A 27,429-nucleotide genomic window follows, 5' to 3' on the forward strand; every position below is an offset into this window, starting at 1 on the left:
ACTGTGCCACTGGAATATCCTGGCTGATGAGGGGTGAAACCCCGAAACCAATCCCAGGATGCTTGTTTCCGGTCCAGGGAGGACCTGGCCTGGCAGCTCGGTCTAGACTGTTCCCATGAGGCACAGGGTCAAGGGTCAAGACTGATCTGCATAAGGCTGGGTCCAAACTGAGGTGGTGAGCAAAAGAACGATGGATTTAACCCAGATCTCTGTACTGGGGTGAATGTTTGCATTGTTCAGCATTCTGTCCATCATTTGTTTGCGTAGCACACTGAACCCGGGGAGCAGCAGGCCTCATTTTGAAGCTAAGGCGGACTTCCACCTGTGGGGGGGCAGGCCTCCATGTAGTGAACATTTCAAACTCCCCCCGGAGCGCAGGTATTAATATCCACTAAACAGAAGCAAACCTGTCTCTCCATCTGTTGAAATTAAGTGCTTCAGCGTGAATGGTGACGTGCCTCTAAGCACTTTAAGGGTGTCAGGGGTATGAGCCATAAAGGAGCGCCACGCTCACTTGGCACCACAGATAAATAAATGACAAGAGACACACACTTTGCCAGTTGAAGTGTCACACTTTACTCCACTTCAAGGTGGGTGTTGCCCCATTCCGCGCTTGGAGCTCTTTTCATTACGCTTTGAGGCGTAAACATGACGTAAACACGCTTGTTATGCAGCTGGTCGAGCATCATGGGAACCACAAACTTATGCAATCATTTCAAGGGTCTCCTCCCTATGCTTGCTGACGTCACCTGCCCCAAAACAAACAGGGTCCGGTTTACAAAGCCCCTCCACGCGCCAGTCACGCTCACGCACGGATCCAACGTGAACCCTGGCTTACAGCACCGGAGGTGAGTCACTCACAGCCCAGCCCGCGGTGGAAGGGGAGGTGTCGGCATTCACACGGGGGGTCAGGGGAGTGGCGACGGGAGACGAGGCGTGTGACCCTCGGCACCTCACACTGCTGTGCGTGGATATGTATCCGCAGGGCAGCGCCTGCGTCTATCTGAACTCTCAACCATTGGCTTAGATAACTCGGGTGCACAACACGGAGGAAATACGAATCGAAACTCCAGTCTCACAGGGGGTGGGAAAAATACATGGCATGGAAATGTATGCTTTAGAATATTCAAAAATTCTTAACCCTGCTAAGATGCATGCAGATTGCGCCCAAAGCAAACTGTGTACACGTAGGGTTCGGAGAAGCAGGCGTACACCTGACATGTATGTGATGAGCTGGCGTTTACAGGAGTAAGTTCTGCAACTCGGTGGCTCCTGCAAGCTGGCAGTCCTGGCGTGTCTTCTGAACCTCGTCATTCGCTGACATGTTTACATTTTATTACCTGTTGCTGCCCCGTGCTACCCCCCTACCTGCCGCTGCATGCTCTGTCGCCCTGCTGCCCCTTGCCTGTTGTCTCCTATCACCCTTCCTGTCCCTGTTTCTCCTTCTGTCTCTCTGCCCTCTGCACCCCCCTCTCTCCTGCGCTCTGTCTTTGTTCCAATTCTGACCTCCTGCCCTGGGTCCCCTTTCTGATCCATTGGATGGTTGGGCCCACCACTATGTTCTGTAATGGGGCGATACCAATCGATCTGGTTGGGGGAGCACCTCTTCTTGTAGTGCAAACCGTAGTGAAGGGTCTGCTCCTCTGTACGAGCGCGGGGTCTCTATCCTGGGCTCGCGCAGTATCCCAGAGTAGGCCTCGCGCTGCGCTCCTGACGCAGGGACTCCCCACATCTTCCTTCTGTTCGCCCTTCACCTGTCCTTGTGTGTTTCCCCACAGGTGGTTTTCGAAGCAGTCCGAGGATTGACAGAGTACGGCGACACCGCCATCGACAATGTGGCTGTCAGGAAAGGGGCCTGCGGTAAGTGCGATGTGCCACTCAAGCGCCTTGAGGTATCCTTGCAACACCTGGGGTCTGTTCACTCATACCTGCATTCCTGGGCGCAAACCTGCTCCCAGCCCTGGGGGTGTTTAGACCTGCCGTGCTTATTCCGTTTTAAAAATTAATTTTTTGTTTCAATTGCACCTACAATCATTGTGCCCCAATATTCAAAGTCCTGGCACCAATGAAAGTACCACACACACAACTAACGTACGGTAAGAGTAGGTTCGGGAAGTTCTACTCTGCGCCCTTGGATTAGAAATGGAGCCGGAAACACTTAGTAAGAAGCCCCCCCTCTCTCTTCCTCCCTGAGGTGTTGGACACAGGAGCAGAGCCCGCCCATCACCCCAGAAACAGCTCAGCATAACCCACTGACCACTTGACCCCAAATCACACGCTGATGTGAAGGAGTCACAAGACTTCTCTGAATTTCAATGGCTGATGAAGAAACTACCCAGGGGGGCATTCAATTCACTTTGGGGTTGTTTGCTGCCCTGACTTCTGTTTTGGGAAGGAAAACACACAGAAGTTGCACAAGGCTGCCTTGGATATGATGTGTGACACACTGTTAGGGGACCCAGGTCACTGTACCCTGTGCCCGGGCAGGTGAATCCTGCGTCACTTCCTTCCTTATTGTACCTACGCATCAGGGATCCCCCAGGTGAACACGACCTGTGCCGGGGCAGGTGAGTCCTGTGCCACTTCCTTACTGTGTCTTTCTGATTCAAAGACAGATGGTGCAAGCTCTTGATGTGAGTCGCGCGTCTACACCTCCACTTCCTACCACCAGTGCTTGTGCAGTTGTGAGCTGTAGAAACCACTGCTCCTGAAAGCAGATTCACAAGCCCACCACACCTGCTCCTGAGGGCTACAGCCATCTCTTGTTGAGTCATTCATTTTTAATAATGGATGCTATGATAATGTTGTTCAAGCAGTGAATAGGGCGTCTTTCCATTCCTTTCACCATCTCTCGTATTTGATCGGGTGGACCAATGGATTTATTGTTTCTTTGTACTGAAGCGCACAGCTCATGAAGTCTTCTGCCAGCTTCTGCTATGGTGGAGGAGCGCCACCCCCAATGCCAGCAGCAGCAAAACTTGAAAAATAAAACAATAATCAAGCAGGTTTATTATTGTTTTAATTTTTTTTCCTGGCTGAGTCTAGGGGCTGGGCCTAACCTATGATCGTCATGGAGGAGTGGTTGGTGAAGTACTATCAGGGCGCATGTCAGTTTGGCCGGCCGTCCTAGTATGGCCAAAGCGATATGCGCAGTGAGCTGCTTCCAACCAGAGCTGCGTGTTGGGGTTGGAACAGCAGGCACAGGCTCCCATTCTCCCTGGGAGCACAAATCCAGGGCGCTCAGGCCAGTCCTGACGCTGCTCTCATGCTGCTAGCAGCTTGAGAGCAGCGTTAGGATTGGCCGCAAGGGAGTCTGGGAGCCTTTGCTGCAGTGGAGCCAGAAGAGCAGCGATGGGGCGGGTATTCCGGTTAATTCTTTTTCTGTTTTTTGATGGTGTAATTGTTGACCCCCCCTACATCCCCGTGCACCGCCAGTTTGCCCCGACATCAGCCGTGACTGACATCTGCTCCAATGCATCATGCTGTTATTTGCAATTACAGATCCACCAGCAACCACAGAAGTTGTACCGTCTATCGGCATTACAGAGGAAACTCAAACGCCTACACCAGATATCACAGAGACTGTTACAGACTTTACAGATGGTCCACAGACTGTGACAGACTTTACAGATGAACCACAGACTGTAACAGACTTTACAGATGGACCACAGACTGTAACAGACTTTACAGATGGACCACAGACTGTGACAGACTTTACAGATGAACCACAGACTGTAACAGACTTTACAGATGAACCGCAGACTGTGACAGACTTTACAGATGGACCACAGACTGTGACAGACTTTACAGATGGACCACAGACTGTGACAGACTTTACAGATGAACCGCAGACTGTAACAGACTTTACAGATGGACCACAGACTGTGACAGACTTTACAGATGAACCACAGACTGTAACAGACTTTACAGATGGACCACAGACTGTGACAGACTTTACAGATGGACCACAGACTGTGACAGACTTTACAGATGGACCACAGACTGTGACAGACTTTACAGATGAACCACAGACTGTAACAGACCTTACAGATGAACCACAGACTGCAACAGACTTTACAGATGAACCACAGACTGCAACAGACTTTACAGATGAACCGCAGACTGCAACAGACTTTACGGATGAACCACAGACTGTAACAGACTTTACAGATGAACCACAGACTGCAACAGACTTTACAGATGAACCACAGACTGTAACAGACCTTACAGGTGAACCACAGACCGCAACAGACCTTACAGATGAACCACAGACTGCAACAGACTTTACAGATGAACCGCAGACTGTTACAGATGTTTTCACAAATACTCCAACAGAGGATCCACTAACTGTAACAGAGGACGTCACAGATATACCGACATATACTGCTCCAGTAACCACCGCATCTTTGACTAATGGGACGGAGCCAACTGGTAAGTTGTCCAATACACTCATGCCTATGTGAGACAGTAGGTAAAAGTTTGTTAATTGTTTCATATTTCTGTCTTCAGCCACCGGGCCATGTACATCCTGTTCAACATCATCTGTTACAACTAAACCTATAACAGGACTTCCAGAGGTAACAGGTAAGAAAAACTCAGTAAATAGAGGATATTGTATGTAATCTTGTGTTGTGAACATAAGTAGCAAATTTGAAAACATAGTATGCTTTCCTGTGGCTGGTTAAAGAGTCATAATATATAAGGGTGTGTGAAGTTGTTAAGGTAAATAGTTGTTTACTTTGTATATTTTGGTTAAAACTTCAACATCTTCTTTGAATGTCAAGCTGGACTAGTTTTATTTAAAAATGGTGATGACATCTAGCCCTGCGGCAACGCCAGTATGTTCCTTCCGCCGCTCTGGGTGACGTGCCCACTGCTGCTGCTCATAAGCTGCATGCTGCATTTCAGCAATCATTCTTCACACACAGCAAGTCCTCCCATTAAGATACAGCTTACCATGGGCTGGAGATAGATGGTCGATGGCCGATTAAGAGCTTCCATGAGGCCGCTCACAGTCCCCTTCAGATGCAGCCGACCATGAGCTGGAGATAGATGGTTGATGGCCGATCGAAAGGCTGCCATGAGGCCGCTTGAGGTCCCCTTAAGATACAGGTTACCATGGGCTGGAGATAGATGGTTGATGGCCGATCGAGGGCCTCCTTGAGGCCACTCACAGCCCCCTTAAGATACAGGTTACCATGAGCTGGAGATAGATGGTTGATGGCCTATCGAGGGCTTCCATGAGGCCGTTTGCGGTCCCCTTAAGATACAGGTTACCATGGGCTGGAGATATATGGTTGATGGCCGATGGAGGGCTTCCATGAGGCCGCTCACGGTCCCCTTAATATAGAGGTTACCATGGGCTGGAGATAGGTGGTTAATGGTCGATCGAGGGCTTCCATGAGGCCGCTCACGGTCCCCTTCAGATGCAACTGACCATGGGCTGGAGATAGATGGTTGATGGCTGTTCGAGGGCTTCCATGAGGCCACTCACAGCCCCCTTAAGATACAGCTTACCATGGGCTGGAGATAGATGGTTGAATTCCTATCGAGGGCTTCCATGAGGTCGCTTGTGGTCCCTTAAGATACAGGTTACCATGGGCTGGAGATAGATGGTTGATGGTTGTTCGAGGGCTTCCATGAGGCCGCTTACGGTCCCCTTAAAATGCAGCCGACCATGGGCTGGAGATAGATGGTTGATGGCCAATCGAGGGCTCCCATGAGGCTGCTCACGGTCCCCTTAGGATACAGCTTACCATGGGCTGGATATAGATGGTTGAATGCCTATCGAGGGCTTCCATGAGGCCGCTTACGGTCCCCTTAAGATGCAGCCGACCATGGGCTGGAGATAGATGGTTGATGGCCAATCGAGGGCTTCCATGAGGCCGCTCACGGTCCCCTTAGGATACAGCTTACGGCTGGAGTTAGATGGTTGATGGCTGTTCGAGTCTTCCGTGAGGCCACTCATGGTCCCTTTAAGATACAGGTTACCATGAGCTGGAGATAGATGGTTGATAGTCGATCGAGGGCTTCCATGAGGTCGCTCGTGGTCTTCTTAAGATACAGGTTACCATGGGCTGGAGATAGATGGTTGATGGCCGATCAAGGGCTTCCATGAGGTCGCTCACAGTCCCTCTAAGATACAGGTTGCCATGGGCTGGAGATAGATGGTTGATAGTCGATCGAGGGCTTCCATGAGGTCGCTCGTGGTCTTCTTAAGATACAGGTTACCATGGGCTGGAGATAGATGGTTGATGGCCAATCGAGGGCTTCCATGAGGCCGCTCACGGTCCCCTTAAGATAAAGGTTACCATGGGCCGAAGATAGATGGTTGATAGCCGATCGAGGGCTTCCATGAGGCCGCTCACGGTCCCCTTCAGATGCAGCTGACCATGGGCTGGAGATAGATGATTGATGGCTGTTCGGGGGCCTCCATGAGGCCGCTCGCGGTCCCCTTAAGATGCAGCTGACCATGGGCTGGAGAAAGATGGTTGGAGACCGATCGAGGGCTTCCCTGAGGCCGTTCATGGTCCCCTTAAGATACAGCTTACCATGGGCTGGAGATGGATGGTTGATGGCCGATCGAGGGCTTCCATGAGCCCGCTCGTTGTCCCCTTAGGATACGGTTACCACGGGCTGGAGATAGATGGTTGATGGCCTATCGAGGGCTTCCATGAGCCCCTTCATGGACCCCTTAAGATACAGCTTACCATGGGCTGGAGATAGATGGTTGATGGCCAATCAAGGGCTTCCATGAGGCCGCTCCTGGTCCCCCTAAGATACAGGTTACCATGGGCTGGAGATAGATGGTTGATGGCTGTTCGAGGGCTTCCGTGAGGCCGCTCACGGTCCTCTTAGGATACAGCGTACCATGGGCTGGCGATAGATGGTTGATGGCCGATCGAGGGTTTCCACGAGGCCGCTCATGGCCCCCTTAAGATACAGGTTACCATACTCTGTTTGAAGGAGATGTTTGGAGGAGCTAATTGTATGCAGTGCTTGTGGAGGCACATTGCCTGCTTGGTTTAGAGTAGTTCATGCTTTGAATGTACGCAACCGATCATACAGCTCTGTGTGTGAGTGGAATTCATGTTTTATGGCACCGGTTCCCATAGAGTACACTTTGGAAGAAGAAAAGTAAGAAAACAACTGAGGCAAAGAACCAAGAGCTGAAGTTCTTTCTAAATCTCAACACAGAACCATTAAATAATGATATAAGTATCAAAGCAATAGGTCTCAACGCCTGTGACATTGTGGTTTACATTTATTGGATTGCCAAATGTGGTTTTGGTTTCGTCTTTGTTTACAGCAAAAACCCATTAGAACGGCCATCCATGCATGTGCATATGTGGCAGCCATCTTGCAATTCTTTTTCATGAATAAGCAAATGCATTTCAAGATGGCCTCTTCTGAGGCACGCATGCACATTTATGCACACATATAACAAGATGGAAATCTTGCAATGGTTCTTCAAGCATACAGACAACCATTCCCAGATGTTTGCTGTAAATGTGCATGCAAGCAGGATTCTTGGAAGGCTTGTTTTTGCTTGTCATACATGTGTATGTAGGCACACACACACGCAAATCTTTTTTCAAATTCTTCATTAAAAAAAGAAAAATTTTCCAATATGGTCATCAATTTGTGTGTGTAGGAAATGTGCTTATTAGTTGAGAGGGTTGGAGGCCCCACTCAATAAACTAACCCCCAGATTCATCATTGTCATGTTTTGCGAGTCCTTAATAGCGATTATTAAGGAATCGCTATTAAAGACTCGCAAAACGGGATTCATGTAGAAATCGCAATATTTATTGCCATTCCTACAGCTTCCTTATTTCCGATTCGCTAATTGCTAATCGTAAATAAGGAATGACTCCCCATTCATTCCTATGGGCCTAAAGGCCCATAGGAATGAATGGGGAGTCGTTCCTTATTTGCGATTAGCAATTAGCGAATCGCAAATAAGGAAGCGATTTCAAGGGTGCCAGAGTGTCCAAAGGACACCCTGTAGCACCCTTGAAATGGTAATGTACACAGGTGTTGCGCGCACACATGTCCAAAGGACATGTGTGTGTGTAACATACAACTTAGAACAAGCATTTGCAATGCAATAGGTCTCGCATTTAGTAAGTTTGAGCTATTGGCATTGTAAATGACAATGCCTTTTTTAATGAATTGGTTTTTAAAACATAAATAAAAGGTATTGCCATTTACAATGCCAATAGCTGAAACTTAGTAAATACGAGACCTATTGCATTGCAAATGTTTGTTTTTGTTCAGCATCATTGCCAAGACTCAAACCCAGTTCCCCAGATTGGAGGTCGACCGCCCTAGCCTTTAGGTCAACTACTCTCCCCAAATCTAATGGAATCAATTAAAACTGGTTCCACTTATATCATGCACATGGATATTGAAGTCTATCTACATCAGTTGTTAATTTATTAATAAGCAAGTAGAAAGCCTTGTGTTTGCACTGGACACAGGCTGTGCAATGTCTCAAGCCCTACAGATCGTAGGTGGATTTTGTAGAAAACACGCGTAACATGATTTTTCCACCTAAGTTTACAATTGTCCTTCTATAGTTACTTAAATAGCAGAACGGCCACTAGAAAGGCAATGCCGCAAGTCCACCAATGGGACTCACTGCATTTAAAATGTAAATCACTATCATAAATCTATGCCACAGCAACACATTGTGCTTGTAATGCTTTAATGTTTCAATTCAGGGTCTTGAGCACAATGTTAGAAATTAATAATCCTTTATTACACTGAAGGGGTGATGCTGTGGTGGCTGTGAGTGATGCTGTGGTGGTGCTGACTGATGATGTGCTTATGTTTTTTGATGCTGTGCGCTGTAGAGTGATGCTATGGTAGCGCATAGTGATGAAGTATGAATGTATGGATGGATAGAAAAAGAAAGACAAAAGAGAGAAAGATGGATAAGTGATGGTGGGATCAATAGAAACAAGCCCTTGTTCATGCTTCAAAGACGTTGTGCAGCTGAATTGATTAAAATGCACTGGTGCAGCCTAGCAATGTGTTTACACAGACACACTCGCACGCATTTTCAAACAAACAAATCTGCAGAGACACAGAGACACAACACACGCACTTATACAAACACATACTGATACAAAACGCACAGATACAGACACAGTACACATTCAGACACACAGAGACAGAGCACACAGACACATGTGCACGTGAATCAGGACCCGAGAGCCGTGCACGCCCGGCAGTGCCCCTGTGTGCGTTGGCTGGCGCTGGCTCCACTGCATAGTGCTACAAACGCCGTCCTGCTGAAGCTGATGGAAGTGTGTTTTGCCTGTAGCTCATTGCTGGAGTCTTGGTTAAACAGGTGTACTTCAGTACATTTACAATGACTTTGTCCCATAACTGTTTTTAAGAGTATTGTTTACCTTCCTAAGCAACAGAGTTAAACTCCGTCTTGAATGGAAGAAATGTAGAGCATAGATTGATGCGCTCCTTACGCCGGTCTTAAATTGGCTGTGTCTTGGCACCGCCAAGTGCGCTGTTTTTATGAACACTTTCTCGTAAATACAACAAAGAATTGTTTGATTGCACACCTTTGAAGGATTTAGTTTCTTATAAGTTAACCAAAGAATGGGAAATGTTTTTGTTTGGCTGTGAAGAAGTTGCGTGCTACTGCCTATTTTTGAGAAAGAACCCTAACTATATATATATTCAAATGTGTTGTTGGCTTCTTTCAGAAGCAACATGCAGTGTGCACAGCGACCCTCACTACATCTCCTTCGACAAGCAAGCCCACACGTTCATGGGAACCTGCACGTACACGCTCTCGAAACTCTGCAACGGCAGCAGCCCGCTACCACCCTTTAACGTTGAAGCTGCAAACGAGCACCGGGGCGCCAACACCTACGTCTCCTACGTAAAGTATGTCACTGTTGAGGTGCATGGACTCCGAGTCACCCTGGAGAAGCAGAAAGTGGTGAAGGTAGGCGTTAATACTACTTGTATCCTCAACCCATGAACAACAGTCAAATGAAAGCGATAACCAATGGCATGCCGTGTATTAAAGAACTTTAACACATGCCACAATGATGTTCGGCTGCCTATTTATTATAAAAGTAACTGCAGCCATAAACAAAACATCTTGCAGTGTAACAACCCAGACTCACCTTTCTAACTCTCCCGATGCTTGGCAGGAAGCCAAACTGGTGGCACACGCACAACGAGAAGATAGACACACCAACCTGTTCTAGCCACCAGCTCAGGAGGAGGTGTAAGCATCCAGATGTGTAGGGTACAGCGCCTCACCATGGATGACTACAATGTTAACCCCATTCACAGAACACTCATACGATTAGGTTCTCTACCAGCATTCCAACCATTAAGTTAAAAAAAAATATATATATTTAGTTTTAAATGTTAAACATTCACTTACTTTAGGCATATTTTACCTAATGCTACAAATGTAGGATATGTGCACTCAAGACAATTCGCAAACCTAATGTTACAACATTGGGGAAATGTAAAAATTTAAATTTTCTTCTTTTTTTCTATTCACTTACAATGATGTTTCATAAAAATTCTCCTTCCATTGCATTCCCTTTGAAAAAGTGATCTGTCGGCATAATTTTCCGCTCTATTACAGGTATACTTACAAACATAGTACCAGAAAAATAGTTACTTTATAAAATCAGTGTGTCCTTTTTTCATCTTATGAAAAATGTTCGTAGAGATATAATTTTGCCATCATGCAACAATGGCCTGAAAATGGGGTATATTTGTGTGTCCTTTATCACAATTCCTGTAACACTTATAACTGAGTTACCTACATGTAAATAAATGTGGAGGTGTGAAGGATTATGGGAAGTGAGTGCATATGTTTGTGACCACTCACACATTAAGGTATGGAGGTGTGGGGGTTCATCTGCTTTCCCTTGCACATCCCTGGCTTTCTCCTGACACCCCACTACCCTCAAGGTCTTGGTGACACTTCTGAAGGCAGAAATTCTACAGTTGCAGTCGGGTTACTGAATGCTTGAACGACCGTTCTGAATAGAAACGTAGCTCTGTGAAGTACTGCTTGCTTTTCCATGCAGAGGTGCAGAATTGCGTTGGGTGCAAATCGGAAATGATGAAAAGGAAAACTGTAGTGATTGTTCGTCTCATAAAAGTATTTATGAACATGATAAGCTGTACTTGTACTTACCCTTGTTTATCACCGCCCAAACATCCAATTCCAATATTAATAAGTGCAAAGAAGACCCAGTCCTTTCCATTTGAACAAATTGCATATAAATGCTCCATTTCATTCCCATTATACTTGTTTTGGGTTCACAAAGATATTCAAGAGCCGTCAATGAATCCTACAGAAGGGCTGCTTTACATACGCCCGATACCTCTTTGAATAGGCCCCTTGGTGTTGATTACATGTCACAGTCAAGAAACCAATCCCCTTTGGGGAGCTCAATCATACAGCTCCCATACTCGTACAAATAAATTATATCCCCAAAACATAAATAAAGCTAATGCTACAAATCCGAATACCAGGAAACTCAATATGGGTCAGTTACTCCTTAGGTGATTTATTACACATTCATTAAAAACATATTACAGCACAAGACTTTATTAAAAGGAATGTATTCATATATTTAAAAAAACATTTTAAAACAATTCAAATATCAACAGACTTTTTCAAAATGCAAAAGGACAAACATGTAACTATAAAAAAATATTTCCAAATAGAACAGACAATATGGGTGAACGTGCAAGAAAATTATTTCCAGTCCAAAGAAACACACTAGTCTGACATTGATCCCTTGTTACACAGAGAACAACTTCTTCTACTATAATTCATTTTGTATAACCAATGTCCCAAAGATATAGAATGGGCTTTTTAAACAGGCATCAACGTGTTTCGGTGGGTACTGTTATTCGACAGCCACCTTCTTCAGGAAAAGAATGATACCCCCCAAATTCAAATCGTTATCTCTACTTAATAGCTTTCAAATATGCTTTTAATCCAAGAGCAGATTATTCCATGGCTGAGAGTTAAAGGTATGTAACTATATCCCTGTCATGAGGTTCTAACAGGGTTCTCCACGGACTTTGTAATCCACCCCTAATGTAGGGAAGAGGCTGTAGATAAATCAAACCCCTTCAAACATACAGGAAAGAAAGTGGGGTACCACATAAGGATAGTTATAGGTACTAGCGATAGTTCACAGCTTCTTCCTCCAACTTTGTAGATCGTTTCTGTCTTTTACAGCGACCCCTATTGTATCTCCGTTCAGCAACCAAAACACGGGGTATTCACCTCCGCGAATCAAAAAAATGTCATTTGATAGAGGCTTTGTGCTCCCTTTTTCTGTCAGGTTCCGTTACTATACCTGTCCAGTCATGAGTGTCCTACACTCTTTGCTGATTTGCATGATGGCATTTTCCATTCTTACTATGTTCTTCTGTCCGCGAGCGTTGATGAAGACCTGTACATCCAGTTTTGGTGTTCTATCCCCCGAAATTTCTGTCTGTTCTTCATCCTGATTTTTCGTGTAAACATTAGCTTTCCTTTCTGGTCTGGCCATTCCTTCAAGATTAGATTCCCAATGGCTCCCCTCATTCCCATCTGTCATAGTGTATGTGACATCACTGAGTGCGGGATCCAATGGCCTCCGAGCCCTGCTCAGCGCCTGGGTTTAGAGAGGCGTGTACTGCAGTATCCTCTGATGTCTGAGGAGAGTGCTAAATTGGTGGAAATCCTACTGCTTGACACTGTCTCTCCACCAATGGGGGAGTATGTTGGAGGAAATTCTGATTGTGGATTCTTCTCCCCTATTTATTGCTTCACCAGTGCTCATAAATGGAAGTATTTTTTCACAACCAGCCAACTCTAAGTCAGGCACTTGTCTTTAACGTGGACTGAAGTTCCAATCCAAAGACCAGGATCAACAGTTGATTCACTGGCGACTAAAGAACTTCTAAAATATTGTTATTGGTTTCTCGAAAAAGTAATTGAATATTTATTTTTTTATCTTGAATTATGTGTAATCATTGTGTTCACTCAATAAATTAGAATATCATAGTTTTGAGGCAAACTCTATGCAGTAGCCATTTAGACCAGTTTTTCCAGATGTGATAGCTAAGGGGACTGATGAATGAATTGCAGAAATCTGTCTGTACCTTGTGGGTGCAAGTTTAGGCGGAGAATTGGGTAATTTCACAAGAGATAATTCATAGCATAACATATATGCAATACTGTAAGTGCAGATTCTTTATGAAAAGCAAGCTGTTGTATTAATTTATCATAAATGGATGTGACATCTGTATGGTTGCCATAAATATACTGTCTATTTATAGGTTAATGGAATCAGAAGCAACCTACCGTTCACGCACATGAGTGGGCTCAACGTTCACCTTAGCGGTGCATTTGTTGTACTCACCACGGGGTTTGGCCTTCGAGTGAAGTTTGACGGGAACCACAGAGTGGAAGTGACCCTGACCAGCGTCTTCAAAGGTGAGGTCTGCGGCATCTGCGGCAACTACAACGGCGACAAGAAGGATGATTTCATGAACCCATCCGGTCAGCTGGAGGCCAACTCCGCCAGCTTTGGAAACAGCTGGCAGGTGTATAATGACTCGAGGTGCGTATATGGTCCATACGGCACTTGTGTACTTGTGTAAGCTCTTGCAGTCCTAGCACTGCCCCTGAAGGCGTGTGCATGTGCTGCACTAGGCGCTGTGCAATAAAAAGGTCAGAGGAAAGTGGTTTTGGAAGACTCAAACATCCTAAGCATGTACATTGACTTCGTGTAGCTGCAAAGAATGAGTCCTGGGTGCACAGTTGTTAAGCCCAGCTTCTATTTCTATAAGAATATATTTCTTGGAAATTAAGTCCTTTTGACATATACTTCTGCGTTAGGGTACATTGAGACAACATGGTGTATCAGACCACAGGATGGTTTATGTTCTCCTGGGTAGGACAGTGTATGTGTTTATCCAGTTTTTTGTCTTTACGTCATCTAGGGCCTGATTTATATTTCGACAGATGGGTTAATCCATCACTACGGGGACGGATATACAGAGATCTCATCCGCCAAAATATAAAGTCCAATATAACCTCAGGGATTTACATTTCAGCGGATGGGATTCCCGTCACTGTTGTGATGAAGTAACCTGTCCACTGAAGCATAAACCAGCCTGTAGTCTGGAATTACTTATCTAGAGACTCTTGAGCAGACTTATTCATGAAGCACATCAGCTTTGTTACAAGGAAGAACCCAAGGAGAGGTTGTGGTATATTTGTACTTTGAGTTTGCGACTGTCAGGGATCATTGACTATGGGCTTGATGTGCAAGGATTCCATTGCCAAAAAGTGTTTGCACATTGTGCATGGACGTTAGTGAATGGAACCTACTTTTGTGAGTCAATATGTGCACTCTTACGTCAGTTTGCAATTCACAATTTGCAGGTTTTTTCCGCTAAGCGCAGCCTGTTTTCCTTGAAGGAACCAGCACTCTTTTTTTTAAAGAAACGTTTCCAATTTGACAAAACATCAGAGTCAGAGGGGGTAGATAGTGATCCCCTGAACATCTGTCTACTTCCCCCAAAGTCTGCCAACCTATTCTCAAAGGGGAATGGGGTGTCCTTGGGACATCCTTGCCCTTTGAGACTCCTTTGTGGAGCCAGTACCTGATCACTGGTTTACAACCAGAATTGCAGTTGGAATTTGGGAGTCATTTATTTTTTACACCCCTTCCATACTGTGATCCAGTATAGGTTGGAAACCCCATTTTATAAGTCAGGAAGTATTTTGGGTTTCTAAATTGGTCCTGTAGAGAGCAAATCATAATTTTGCTATCACAAACCCTGTGATTTTGAGAATCCCTGGGTTTGCGATTGTAAAATCCTTTAGTTCATCAGACTCCTGTTTCATAGTTACAGATACGTTGGGCCCGATTCACAGAACTAACTTAAGACAAAATCCTAAACTTACTACCATTTTGGTATTCACAGAAGGCACTTACTCATTTCGGTTTTCACAGAAGTTAGGACTCCTAACTTTAGGACTCCTAAATGCCTTTTGTGAATACCGAAAGCCTTAAAGTTAGGATTTTTCTCAGTTTAGGAGTAGTAAAGTTAGGACTCCTAACTTTAGGACTCCTAAAGGCCTTCTGTGAATACCGAAAGTCTTAAAGTTAGGATGTTTCTCAGTTTAGGAGTAGTAAAGTTAGGACTCCTAACTTCTGTGAATACCGAAATGGGTAAGTGCCTTCTGTGAATACTAAAATGAGTAAGTGCCTTCTGAGAATGCCAAAATGGTAGTAAGTTTGGGATTTTGTCTTAAGTTAGTTCAGTGAATCGGGCCCAGAGTCTTCAATTTGGTGATTTTACTCTGCCTTTTTTTTGCTATGAAGTTAACTTGGGAGTTCCTTACTGAAAGTGGCAGTACCGATAGAGGGGCGTGTGCAATGCTTTATTTCAATAATTGACCATCTATGGCTCAAAGTGTCCCCCTTGTCCATCAGTTGTGTGTCGTGTCCTCACATGAGGTCACTTCTAGAGGTGGATCACGAGAATGGATCTCAAATTCCTCAACAGGTCCTTGTATCATATGAGGTGTATCCATGTCAAGAATGAGGATTGGCTCTTGCACTAGAGATGGATGAACTTCATTTGCTTCCCCTGGATGTTGCCTCTAATCCTTCCTTCAAGCCTTAGCTTCTTGAGTCATCACTTACGACTTTTTTTTTACAGTGACGTGGCCAGTTGGTGGATCTGGGTAAAGCGCTCTGTTACCCTCAAAGGTCTGGTTCTCGCCGTACACAACTGCATATACATAGCTTAATAAATCTGGGTGTTTGTCTTGCTCTGTGCCTCACCTGCTTATCGTGATTATAGGGTGTTTTTCTACTTTGGTCCACATGTAAGAACACCTGAGGCTTGAGCGTGGTTTACTCTCTGGACCTTACATGCTGTTTTGTGCCATAACTACCCAAAACTGAATGGGTTGTCTGTGTTGAATTTTTATACACAAATGTGTCTTGGGAAAAGTAACAAAAAATGTTTCACATATTTAATTATAATCCAGTGATAAATAAGAAATACGACTGGAGTAAAAGAAAATTTGTATCTATGGTGTCAGAGGTAATCTGTTTTTGCACAGAATTTTTATACTTCAGCACTAGTTGCAGATCAGCCGACCTGTTTGTGAGTTGATTGGTGATTGTGCACATCAAGCAGTGATACAGGAGAGCCATTTCTCTAGTTAGGAATCAATAGTTCATTGAGTAATAAGTAGACATGAACATGTGCCGGAGAGGGTGCGACACATGGATGTGGCATCAGGATGCATGTTCGCTTCATCAAAGGAAGTCAATGAGATGAGGTGGTATATACCAGTCTCGTCTTGGTTCTGCCTTGCTCCATCCCCTGAAAAGGGCTCATCTAGCTGCCATACTGTCACTGTTTCACTCATTCATTTTCTTTTAAGACATAGCAATATTACTCACACAGCTACCTTATCTATTTACTATCAAATGTCAGCTTAGCACATTAATGTACAAAAAAGATAGTTTTCACTGCAAAGCTGACTTCGCCAACTTCTGTTTTTAGTTGTTTTCCAGATATCGGCATTGCGCCAAATTGCACAGATGCGGATAAAGACGTCATCCAAAGCCCTCTTTTTTGTGGGATTCTGACGGACCTGACTGGACCCTTCAGCAGCTGCCACGGGACAGTTGACCCAACAGCCTACTTTGGTGCCTGCCTCTATGACTTGTGTGCCCTCGACATGGACATAGGAAGTCTGTGTAACAACCTTGAGTCTTATGCTGCAGCGTGTCAGGCGGAAGATATCTGGGTCGGCTCCTGGAGAAACGACACATTCTGCGGTGAGTATAAACACCACAAACCCACATGAGTCTGGCAGTGTCATGATTGCAGGGGATAGAGTATGATGTCCAGTTGTTTTCATTGTTGAGTGAAATTCCTAATTACAAGTAAACTGGCAATGCAACAATTTATTTACTTGTTGAAATTGGGCACCTTCCTGCATGTATTGGGACAGCCACAGTTTGTCTCATCCAGAGATGCTACTGCTACCATAATGGAGTTATGACTCCTTACCCTCTGAACTACAGATGTATTTTAATTATTTTGCCTTCTGTCACTTTGTCAGGCATGATAAAAACAATAGATGAACATACTCTAAGATATACATCTAAGCTGCAGCGGGACATGTTTTAGAGAGAGTTGGCACTGCCAAGGAATGCTAAGGCAGATGTGAGTGTAGTGGTGTCCAGCATAGTTTCAGTGGGGTCAGATGCATGTCAGATTTCCAAGACCACCCATGACTGTATAAAAAGATTTCTTTATATTTAGATTTATGGTATGCAATTTTGTTCAGATGTAGATATCCTGGTATTGGGTCTTGCCCTCCCGCCTGCTGCGAACTAAGTTGGAAACTGCTTTTTAAGAATCATTCATAATACTATATGGATTTAGCAATGTGCACAACGTTGCTTTTTAGTAGTTGTTGGAGACACACACCGTGTTTGTCTGTAAAGCTAAGTACATTTAGGGAACATCGTAACCACACAGTGAGAGAGTCGTAAAAGAGTATCAATAACTAGAAAGGCATTGGCGAGGTCGAGTGGGAGCGGGGTGGGGAGAACGCATGGCCACGGGCAGGAGGAAAGAGCAGGATGAAAATGTCTGAGAGTTATTGCTTTCACTCAGATCCAATGCAGATCCCTAAGGTACCCCATGATATATCAAGGTTTTCCCCGGGACTCCCTAGAATACTCAACAGCAATAAGGGAAGGCACTGCTCCGGCAGATTACTGTTGGTCTTGACTGGTTTGCATTCCTTTGCCTGCTGAGGCTCACCCTCCCTGTGTGAATAGAAGCACTACTGCATCGAGATAACTGACCGTGGTTCTCCACCACCACTCCAAGAGACCCGGTGCATCCTATGTCTGAAGGCAAGTGTTGATTAAGAGTTACAATTCTCTCCGCAAACAGAGCTTCAATGTTTAGGGAGGGTTAACAGGCACAGAAGATGAGTGGTGCTGGTGTATCACAGTTAAAAGCACAGGGTGTTTGAGCTTCCCATTGTTAGATATTTCTACTAGGTAATTGTTAAGAGGTTGGATTTCTGTTGATGGACATTGCAGTGTCTGAGAGTTACTGTTCATTTGGAGAAGAGGATTGTGGTTGGGTGGGCTGGAGAGTTAGATTTCAAAGTCCAGCGGCTCAATCTAACGGTGGGAATGGAAAGTAAGGATTGAGTCTTGAGAAGGCCACATCTGTAATTACAGGGATGTCAGGATAACAAACCATTTAACTGAGAGTACAGAGCATGGTTAGTAGCTACCCTCTTACTACCTTGAAGCTGCTGCATTCACTCAAAAGTATCAATTATCTTGAACAATGCATCACTAAATTTCCAATAAATAACAATCTGCTTGAAATGCCCCTGGGCAAAGAAGGGAAATAAGACCATTACTCAAGGTAGTTTGGGAACAACTGACGGGAGGAGGAGGTTAAAATGGTCATTGGAATCTGCAGATATCCTCTACAAAAATATTGTTGAAAGTTGTACAGAGGACATCAAAGTTGCATGATTGTGGGGGGTGACCCCAGGCTAGTGCTAGAATCCTATCAAAATGTGTCGGAGAAGGTGTCAGCGCTTCTTACTGTCCCCAACAAAAATCAGGCTAAAACAGGCCCGAAATGGTTCAGCCATGACTGTACCAAAGCTGCACGCAATCTAAGGATCGCTTTGTCAGCCTCACCGAGGAACCAGGAGGAGGTAAAAGCTTGCAGGAAAGAATATAAGGCTATTACTGTCGCCCGTAAGGAGCTCCTTAGGAAGGAGGCTTGGCAGGAATTACTTGATCCCTCCACCCTGAAGAGCAGCACCAAGTTCTGGGCACTGGTTAAAAAACCTTTTTTGACCGATGACCCGTGTAATGAACTTGCTTGCTGCATAACAAAAGCAGAATGGGAAAGCCACTTTAAAAGTCTGTACTTTCTAGAGGGTGTTGGAGCTAGTGCTGCTGCCCCCCTTGTGGGGAGCAGTAATATAACATTTGAAATAAGCGAGGTTCGGGCTGCCATCTTGGGCCTTACAGCAAATAAAGCGCCTGGTCCTGATGGAATTCCGCCGGACCTTTATAAATATGATCCAGCTTTCTGGGCTCCAATTCTGGCTACTGTATTTAATGCTGCAGCCAGAGTAGGCTGTCCGGAAACTTGGGGATTATCAACCATAGTCCCTATCTTCAAGAAAGGTGACAGGGGAAGTCCTCTTTGTTATCGACCAATATCCCTTATCGACTCACTGGTTAAAATTATGGGGAGAGTTTTACTTCAACGTTTAGTAAGCTGGGCGACTAACAATAATATTATGTCGACTTGCCAATATGGTTTCTGTGAAGGCCGCTCTACCATAACTCAGTGCCTTAATTTGTTTCTTATTTTGAATAAATACACTGTTGTTAAAAAAGGAGTAATTCACTTAGCCTTCATGGATCTGTCGTCAGCCTTCGACTGTGTCAACAGGGGGAGGCTGTGGCAGACCATGAGGGACAAAGGCGTTGACAGGGGGATTGTGGATTTCCTTGCGGACCTACATAATGACACAAGAGCCAATGTGAGGTTCTCAGTGAATGGGGAAACCACAGGCAAGTTTAGTACTAATAAAGGAGTACGGCAGGGGTGTATCCTGGCCCCATTTCTTTTTAACTTTTATATAAATGACCTAGAGTCTGAATTGCAAGAGATAAAATCAGATTGTCCAAGAGCTGGAGTGAGGGGCATTCCCTTGCTTTTATACGCGGATGACGCGGTTTTAATATCACAAACAGAGAAGGGTCTCCAAGCACTGCTGAATGCTTTTAATAATTTTATGTCTGATAGGGACCTCATGGTCAATAATTCGAAATCCTACATTATGCATGTTGGCCGTCAACCAAAAAAGAAGTTCGTTTTTAAATTAAATGATGTTGTGATCCCTGTTACTAATACATTTTCATATTTGGGTGTTTTATTTGACACTAAGCTTAGTTGGGCGCCGCATCTGGCCAGAAAGAAGGGTGAAATGACCAGAGTGAATGCCTCGATTTTTAATTTTGCCAGTAAATTGGGGAAAAAGCCGATGGTGGCTATGATGCAACTATATAGTGCTAAATCCATATCTACCGCAGTGTACGGCAGCGAGATATGGGGCTACACAAATGGTGAACAAATACAAATAGCCGAAAATAACTTCTTAAAGCGCTTGTTGTGTGTCCCAGGTAGTACACCGAATTTAGCTGCACATGAAGAGCTTGGCTGTCAGTATGTTTCAGACATTGTTGGTTTGAAACCACTGTTATGCTGGATCAAATTATGGCTAAGCCAGGATATTCCCTTAACCCACCAGATATTGGAAGATCTTGTCTCAATGGATTATGCCATGTGTGTACCCTGGCTCAAATATTTGAAGTCCCAATTTTTGAAGCTTGGGCGCCTAAATATGTTTGAAAATCCGGGGGATATAGTCAAGGGTGATGTTGCAGTAATTAAGAGGGCTTTTTTTATGAATCGTAGTGCCCTAAGAGATGAAGTTGAGCTCTTGAAACCAAATGTCAGAAAGTACATCATGTTGAGAACATGTGACACTATGGAAATGTACCTAACAGGCTCCTTTACCTCCCATGACAAGTTTTTGCTGACTCGATTTAGATTCAACATCTTCCACCACATTTTAATCAGACCAAAGTTGGACATTTTTAAAAAATCTGCAGCACCCTGTGGCTGCGACGGGAAGTCTCCACAGGACATGCTGCATTTTATATTTTTATGCACATTTTATGAGTACCCCCGTCGGCGGTATCTTGTTACTCTTTTAAGAAAATTAAATTTTAAACAAATCAGACCCGCCCTTGTTTATTTACAGCTACTGCATTCTGATTGTGTTCTCCAGGTGTTAGAATATTTAAAATTATCTGTGAGAATAAGAAAATGCTTAGATGAATAACTGTGATTTTCTGCCTGAAGTACTTTTTTGCATTATTGCATATGGGCTCGACTTGCACTTGCACTTTTTCTGTACCGATCTTGTCTACTCACTCTGTCAAGAAATTCATATGTCTTATGTACTTATTTTATATTGACTCTGTAACTTTGTGATGTTTTTAAATGAAATGTATAATGTATCGTACTTTTATGGATTGCAATATATCCGAAATAAAGTCTTTGTGATTTGATTTGAACATGCTATGTTAATATGTTAATGAATGCATTATTAACAAGCAACATCTGCTGTAAGTAGCTGAGAACCAAATTGGATACCCTAGTTTAGACGTCAGTGTGCCCTAGGTGTAAACAGATTATGTTTCAATGCAAAATAGTAATTCACTGATTTAGTATTAAATACAAATTGTCTTTTCTAGCAATTTCCTGTGAACCCAACAGCCACTATGAGGAATGTGGCACCGCCTGCCCAGGTACCTGTGTGTCTCCCAGCTCACCTTCCACTTGTGACCGTCCATGCATCGAAGGCTGTGTCTGCGACAGTGGGTATCTCCTCTACAATGACAAGTGTGTCCCCAGCACTCAGTGCGGGTGTTGGGAGGATGGAAAGCACTATCCAGTCGGATCTGAACACTGGACCGATGACACCTGCTCCCAAAAGTGCCGGTGTCCATCCCAAGGGGGCAGTTTGGTGTGTAAAGATGCTGCATGTGGGAAGGACCAGTATTGCGGGATTTCTAATGGGAAGCCCGACTGTTACTTCTACACTTACGGCATCTGTAGAGTCCACAATGACCCTCATTACAACACCTTTGACAATCAGAACCATCCCTTCATGGGCCTCTGCACCTACACATTGGCCAAAGTCTGCACCAACTCCACGTCTTTGACATATTTCAATGTAGAAGCCAAGAACGAGCATCGCGGGAACCCGTCCGTGTCCTACGTGCAGAAGGTCATTGTACAAGTGTATGGCCAACAAGTACAGATCATCAGAAGTGAGCGCGATCGGGTTTTGGTAAGCATGCACATCACTCTCTTTAATAGTTAACAAGACTTTTTCTTACTAAACAGATTTCTGACCCTGTTTGTTAATGCAGTTTCACTTCATACCAGTATGCTTTGCTTACTTCATGTTAATCTAGTCTCTTAAAGTGTTATCTCTTTCGTGCTTGATAATTAAACTGTTCTTCTTACTGGCCACACTGCATGCCTCTTCCTAACACCTTCATCCCTCAGACACCAGAAGTGCGCTTTTACCATTTTTTCAATTATTTTGAACCTCCTGCTGATTCCTCCACCAGCTTACTAGCTTCATTTGCCATGAATACTCCATTTCAGTGTAGCCTTGTGCTGCCTTTAAACCTTTTCAGGGTCGATCTGATTCTTGCATCAATGCGTTTCACCTCAAGGCATCTCGCTCTCTACCAACGTCATCTGAAGACTATCTCTTCGTTCTTCCTGCCTCTTTTAGACATTTCTATTCCTTTAATCAGTTTTTTCCTGCCCAACTTCCTAGAAAACTTCTTCCTCTCAATAACTGTCTTCTACCCTAGCCTTACTACATAATGTATAGGTATATTGCTTCACCTTTATATATTCATTCTGAGGACCAAGGTGCTAGCAATTCCTGCTTTACGCTAGAGTTAATTTGTAGTTTGCCTTTATGTGTACATTTCATCAACCAACACATAATGTATCTTTACTTTACAAAACATTAACATAGTCAATGGCATGTTCTCAATTGATAGTTCAATAATAATTGCTCTAAACACTGTCTGTGGTGGTACATCCTACACTACCACCAAGTGAGTGTCACCTTTGATCTCCCGTAGGTGAATATGGTTTGGAGAACCTTGCCGCTAACCCTGGCTAACGGTTTATTGACGGTGCGAAGGAGTGGGAGTTACACCATGCTGGTGACAGATTTCAAGCTGACCGTTTCCTATGACACTAATCACAATGTAGAGGTGAAGGTCCCGACCACTTATTCCAACAAGACCTGTGGCATGTGCGGAAACTTCAATAAACTGAGACAGGATGATTATATGATGCCTAACGGACAACAAGCTCAGAACTCCAACCAGCTTGGAAACAGCTGGCAGGTCCCTGATGATGATCCAGCCTGTGACCCCACAAAACCGACACCGACTCCTCCAACACCGAAGCCATGTCCACCACCCACAGTCGAGCTGTACCGAAGTGACAAGTACTGCGGATTACTCACCAGCCCAGATGCCCCTTTCAGGGTCTGCAACTCAGTGGTGAACCCTGACAATGCCCTTGAGAGCTGTGTCTTTGACCTCTGTGCCCTGGAAGGAGATGAGGATACATTGTGCCAGACACTGCAGGCCTATGCTGATGCTTGCCAACATGTAGGAGTGACCATCGCTCCTTGGAGAAACTCTACATTCTGTCGTAAGTATTCCACTAAACACACTTAATTACCCCATTCTAAACTTTTGAGAATTTCTCCCCATGCCACCACTTATCTTCATTTGCTGCAGCATGCCGGGGGTTTCATGATACTGCCTGCAATAGAGGTTGTAGATATATTGGCTGAATCAGTGTAGCATTGATTGAAATGATACTTGTGAAAGAAAGAAGGGAATGCCTGGTTCTATTGGACGCAGAGATTTGTTTTTAGACTTTAGCTTCTTGGACACCTAGAAGGCTTCCGATTACTTGTTTTGTGTAAGTTTTTTCTCACAGCAGACTTGGTTCAAGCAGATAATGTGTGAAGCTGGACATGTTCTGTGGTTGCCTGTGTTGTGCTGGTAAAGTTCGCAGTTTACCTTTTGAGCATCATGCTACAACTTTCATGCTTATGTCTCAGGAGACTTATTTATATTATACAGTGCAAGTACTGTGCAATTTTGCACACCTCTAATTACACATAAAGCCATAAAAGTATATAGTTGTTCCATATTTTTACAAGTTACAAGCTCATTGTCCAAGCTTTAAACAGTTCACTGTTATTCAGCTCAAGAGGCGCAAATCTTAGAACTGCTCAAATGATAATATTTCATGTCTTAAGGCTTTATGGGCCTGATTTCTATTTCGGCAGATGGTTACTCTATCACAACGGTGACGGAAATCCCGCCTGCCGAAATATAAATTCCATTAGAACTAAGGAATGTTGGAAGCTCCATTGAAAACAATGAAAGGCTCTAGGCTTATAATGGCTGGTATAAGCCCGGAGCTCCAACATTCCAATGTTTCTTTGTTCACAGCTCTGGCTGTCAACAAAGGCTTCAGGGAGCCTGAGGGGATTTCAATCCCCTCACGCTCCCTGAAGGCTTTGTTTTATTTGTTAGAACATTTTGTCCTCTAGTGGCAGAATATTCTAATAGCCTTATAGACCTTTATAGCAGGGCTATACAGGCTTTTAAAGTCCCGCTGCCTTGTTAAAGTCCCTTGCCTTCGGTTCGGGCCTTTAACGCTGCAGCGGGCCTTTAATAGCCGGTATAGCCCGCTACGGTGGGCTATAAGGCTATATTATATCCTAGGAGATTTATCTCAGGGGCTAGAATATCCGTCACCGTTGTGACAGAGTAACACATCCTCTGAAATATAAATCAGGACCTAAGTTCAGCTTCCTCCTACCAAAGCTCTACCACACCAGAGATTCTCTCAGGTGTTGTGATAGGAGAGTGACAGGTGTGGGTGTTAACAATTGTTCTTTATCTTAATTTTTATATGCATATTTGTGGGACAGAAGTTCCTGTTAACAGTAAAAGAATTTCAATATTAATCAAAACATAATGCAAGCAAAATAGCTTGTGCAAAACCTTACAGAAAGATGCCTACATAAAATTAAAATATCACCATTCAAAATATGAGTACAATACATATCAAATATGTATAATACATATTTTGACACATTCATTAAGATTATCTGTTCATTCAATATTTACAAAAGGATTCATGTCCTTTTTAATGATCTTCTTAGACACACCACTACTAGGGATGCTACAACAGTATTTTAGAAATACCCTCAAGTACTGGTCCACATGCACTCTGAATTGCAGATCTTACTGCTAACATACGTCCACCTCTAAGCCCCGCTGGTTACGATTTGGAGTTAGTTATTTACAATTTCTTAGTATTTTGTCTGATAATAATATACACATACATTTGTAAAAGATGCTTCTTCAATAGATTAACTGGCAATGTTAATTCAAACATCATTTTCATTAAGCCCTCCCATTTCTTTTGCCACGCCTTAATTAATATTTTGATACTTAGGATACCATTTTCTCTAAAAATTGATTACATAATGTACCAGCACATTCATACCTGGAATACCGTGATGGAATTTAACCTTTAATGGTCATTTCTATTTTATTTCCATATCAATTCCTTAAATTCCCAAATCTATCAAAAATATACAGAGTCAAATGTACTGATTAATAACAGATGGAAAGTAATAAGAATTGAAAATAAAATGAAAATTTGTATAAAAAAGAAGATGTACAGGTGTACTTGAATGTTCAAATTATGCATAGGTGCATGTATTTCCTAACCCATACGAGATTTAATCTAAAGTAAAGCAATAGAGGTCTTAGTTGAGCTGATCTTTTGTTTCCGGTGTTTGTTTTTCCACTCTTGCTCCTTGACCTTATACGCCTTTTAGAGGGGGTCCCTTTATTTACAAGTATAAAGTACCTGCTTATTCATACTTGGAATACCGTGATGGAAATTAACTTTTAATGGTCATGTCTATTTCATTTCCATATCAATTCCTTAAATTCCCACATCTTTCTATTTCTATTTCTAATGTATACCTTAGGTTACTTACATACCATCTGCGATTGCCAACCTGTTTACAAACTAAAAAAATCACTGTCTCTCTGTGCTCACTCACTAGAGAAGAGCATGGAGCACCTTCAACTTAATTTTAGTAAATAATTGTGGGGTGATCAATGTAATCACGAGTGGAGTAAAATTGTTTTTGTTTATGCATCTCTACATTATTCTTTTGCACTCACTTGAGTTGTCACTAAGATGAAACTGTAAAAATATTTTAGGTAAATCTCCTGTTAAAAATACTACATAGAATGGTCTAATCACTCTCTCAATTTTGTTCTTCTTAAATGACGACATCAGTAGCTCACTCTAGAGTGTCCATCAGAGGGTCCTTGGAGATGGACCAGTTTAAACAAGCATTAGAAATGCAATAGGTCTCGCAGCATTAGAGTTAGTGCTTTTAGAATTGTTAATGGGTTTTTTTGTAAATCTTTAGCATGAGGTTGAGGGTGAGTGAGGGTGAGTGAGGGTGAGGGGTTGAGGGTGAGTGAGGGTGAGGCTGAGGGTGAGGGTGAGGGTGAGGGTGAGTGAGGGTGGGTGAGGGGTTGAGGGTGAGGGGTTGAGGGTGAGGGGTTGAGGGTGGGTGAGGGGTTGAGGGTGAGTGAGGGTGAGGGGTTGAGGGTGGGTGAGGGTGAGGGTGAGTGAGGGTGAGTGAGGGTGAGGGTGAGTGAGAGTGAGTGAGGGTGAGTGAGGGTGAGTGAGGGTGAGTGAGGGTGGGTGAGTGAGGGTGGGTGAGTGTGAGTGTGAGTGAGGGTGAGTGTGGGTGAGGGGTTGAGGGTGAGTGAGGGTGAGGGGTTGAGGGTGAGTGAGGGTGAGGGGTTGAGGGTGAGTGAGGGTGAGGGGTTGAGGGTGAGTGAGGGTGAGGGGTTGAGGGTGAGTGAGGGTGAGGGGTTGAGGGTGAGTGAGGGTGAGGGGTTGAGGGTGAATGAGGGTGAGGGAGGGTGAGGGGTTGAGGGTGAGTGGGGGTGAGTGAGGGTGAGGGGTTGAGGGTGAGTGAGGGTGAAGGTGAGTGAGGGTGAGGGTGAGTGAGGGTGAGTGAGGGTGGGTGAGTGTGAGTGTGAGTGAGGGTGAGTGTGGGTGAGGGTGGGTGAGGGGTTGAGGGTGAGTGAGGGTGAGGGTGAGTGAGGGGTTGAGGGTGACCCATTTTCAGAACACACACTAACAACTAAAAATGTATCGCAACTACTTGCCAAGGCACCACAGTACATGCAAAACTCCACCTGCAATGCATTCTTCCAGATGTTTAAATGTACTGAACCCAAGATATTAAAGAAGCTTGTTCTGGGAGAAGTTGAGATACTTGCTCTACAAAATTGATAGTACTCAGGTTTGTAATATTAACTTCAGAACCACGTGAAAAGTGGGTGCTTCAGGGATACATCAAACACCGAAAGGGCACTACACCAATGCAAGCAAAAGGAAATTGCTATTATTTAGGCACACGTGCTATAACACCAAAATGTATCGAAATAAAAACTCACTACGTAATGTGCCAGCACAAACCACTGGTTTATTTACGGATACCTTTGTAACAAATTCTGGGTTGGCCTTAATGAAAACAATGTTGGGGTTGAACAGTAAACATTCACCACCTTACAATTTAGCAGAGGGAAA

General features: G+C 44.1%; 1 protein-coding gene across 1 annotated transcript in view; it reads left to right on the forward strand.

Annotated features, from left to right (window-relative positions):
* The window catches only part of LOC147684240 (uncharacterized), a 270,590-nt gene that overhangs the window by 29,595 nt on the left and 213,566 nt on the right, over positions 1-27,429 (forward strand). The window contains exons 5-12 of the mRNA XM_086944641.1: positions 1,779-1,860; positions 3,502-4,431; positions 4,510-4,584; positions 9,732-9,976; positions 13,345-13,628; positions 16,600-16,877; positions 21,426-22,024; positions 22,842-23,424. Coding sequence (XP_086800767.1) covers positions 1,779-1,860; positions 3,502-4,431; positions 4,510-4,584; positions 9,732-9,976; positions 13,345-13,628; positions 16,600-16,877; positions 21,426-22,024; positions 22,842-23,424 — 3,076 coding nt within the window. The remainder of the gene's footprint in view (positions 1-1,778; positions 1,861-3,501; positions 4,432-4,509; positions 4,585-9,731; positions 9,977-13,344; positions 13,629-16,599; positions 16,878-21,425; positions 22,025-22,841; positions 23,425-27,429) is intronic.

Source organism: Lissotriton vulgaris, chromosome 11 (assembly GCF_964263255.1).
Source record: "Lissotriton vulgaris chromosome 11, aLisVul1.2, whole genome shotgun sequence".
Taxonomy (NCBI): Eukaryota; Metazoa; Chordata; class Amphibia; order Caudata; family Salamandridae; genus Lissotriton; species Lissotriton vulgaris.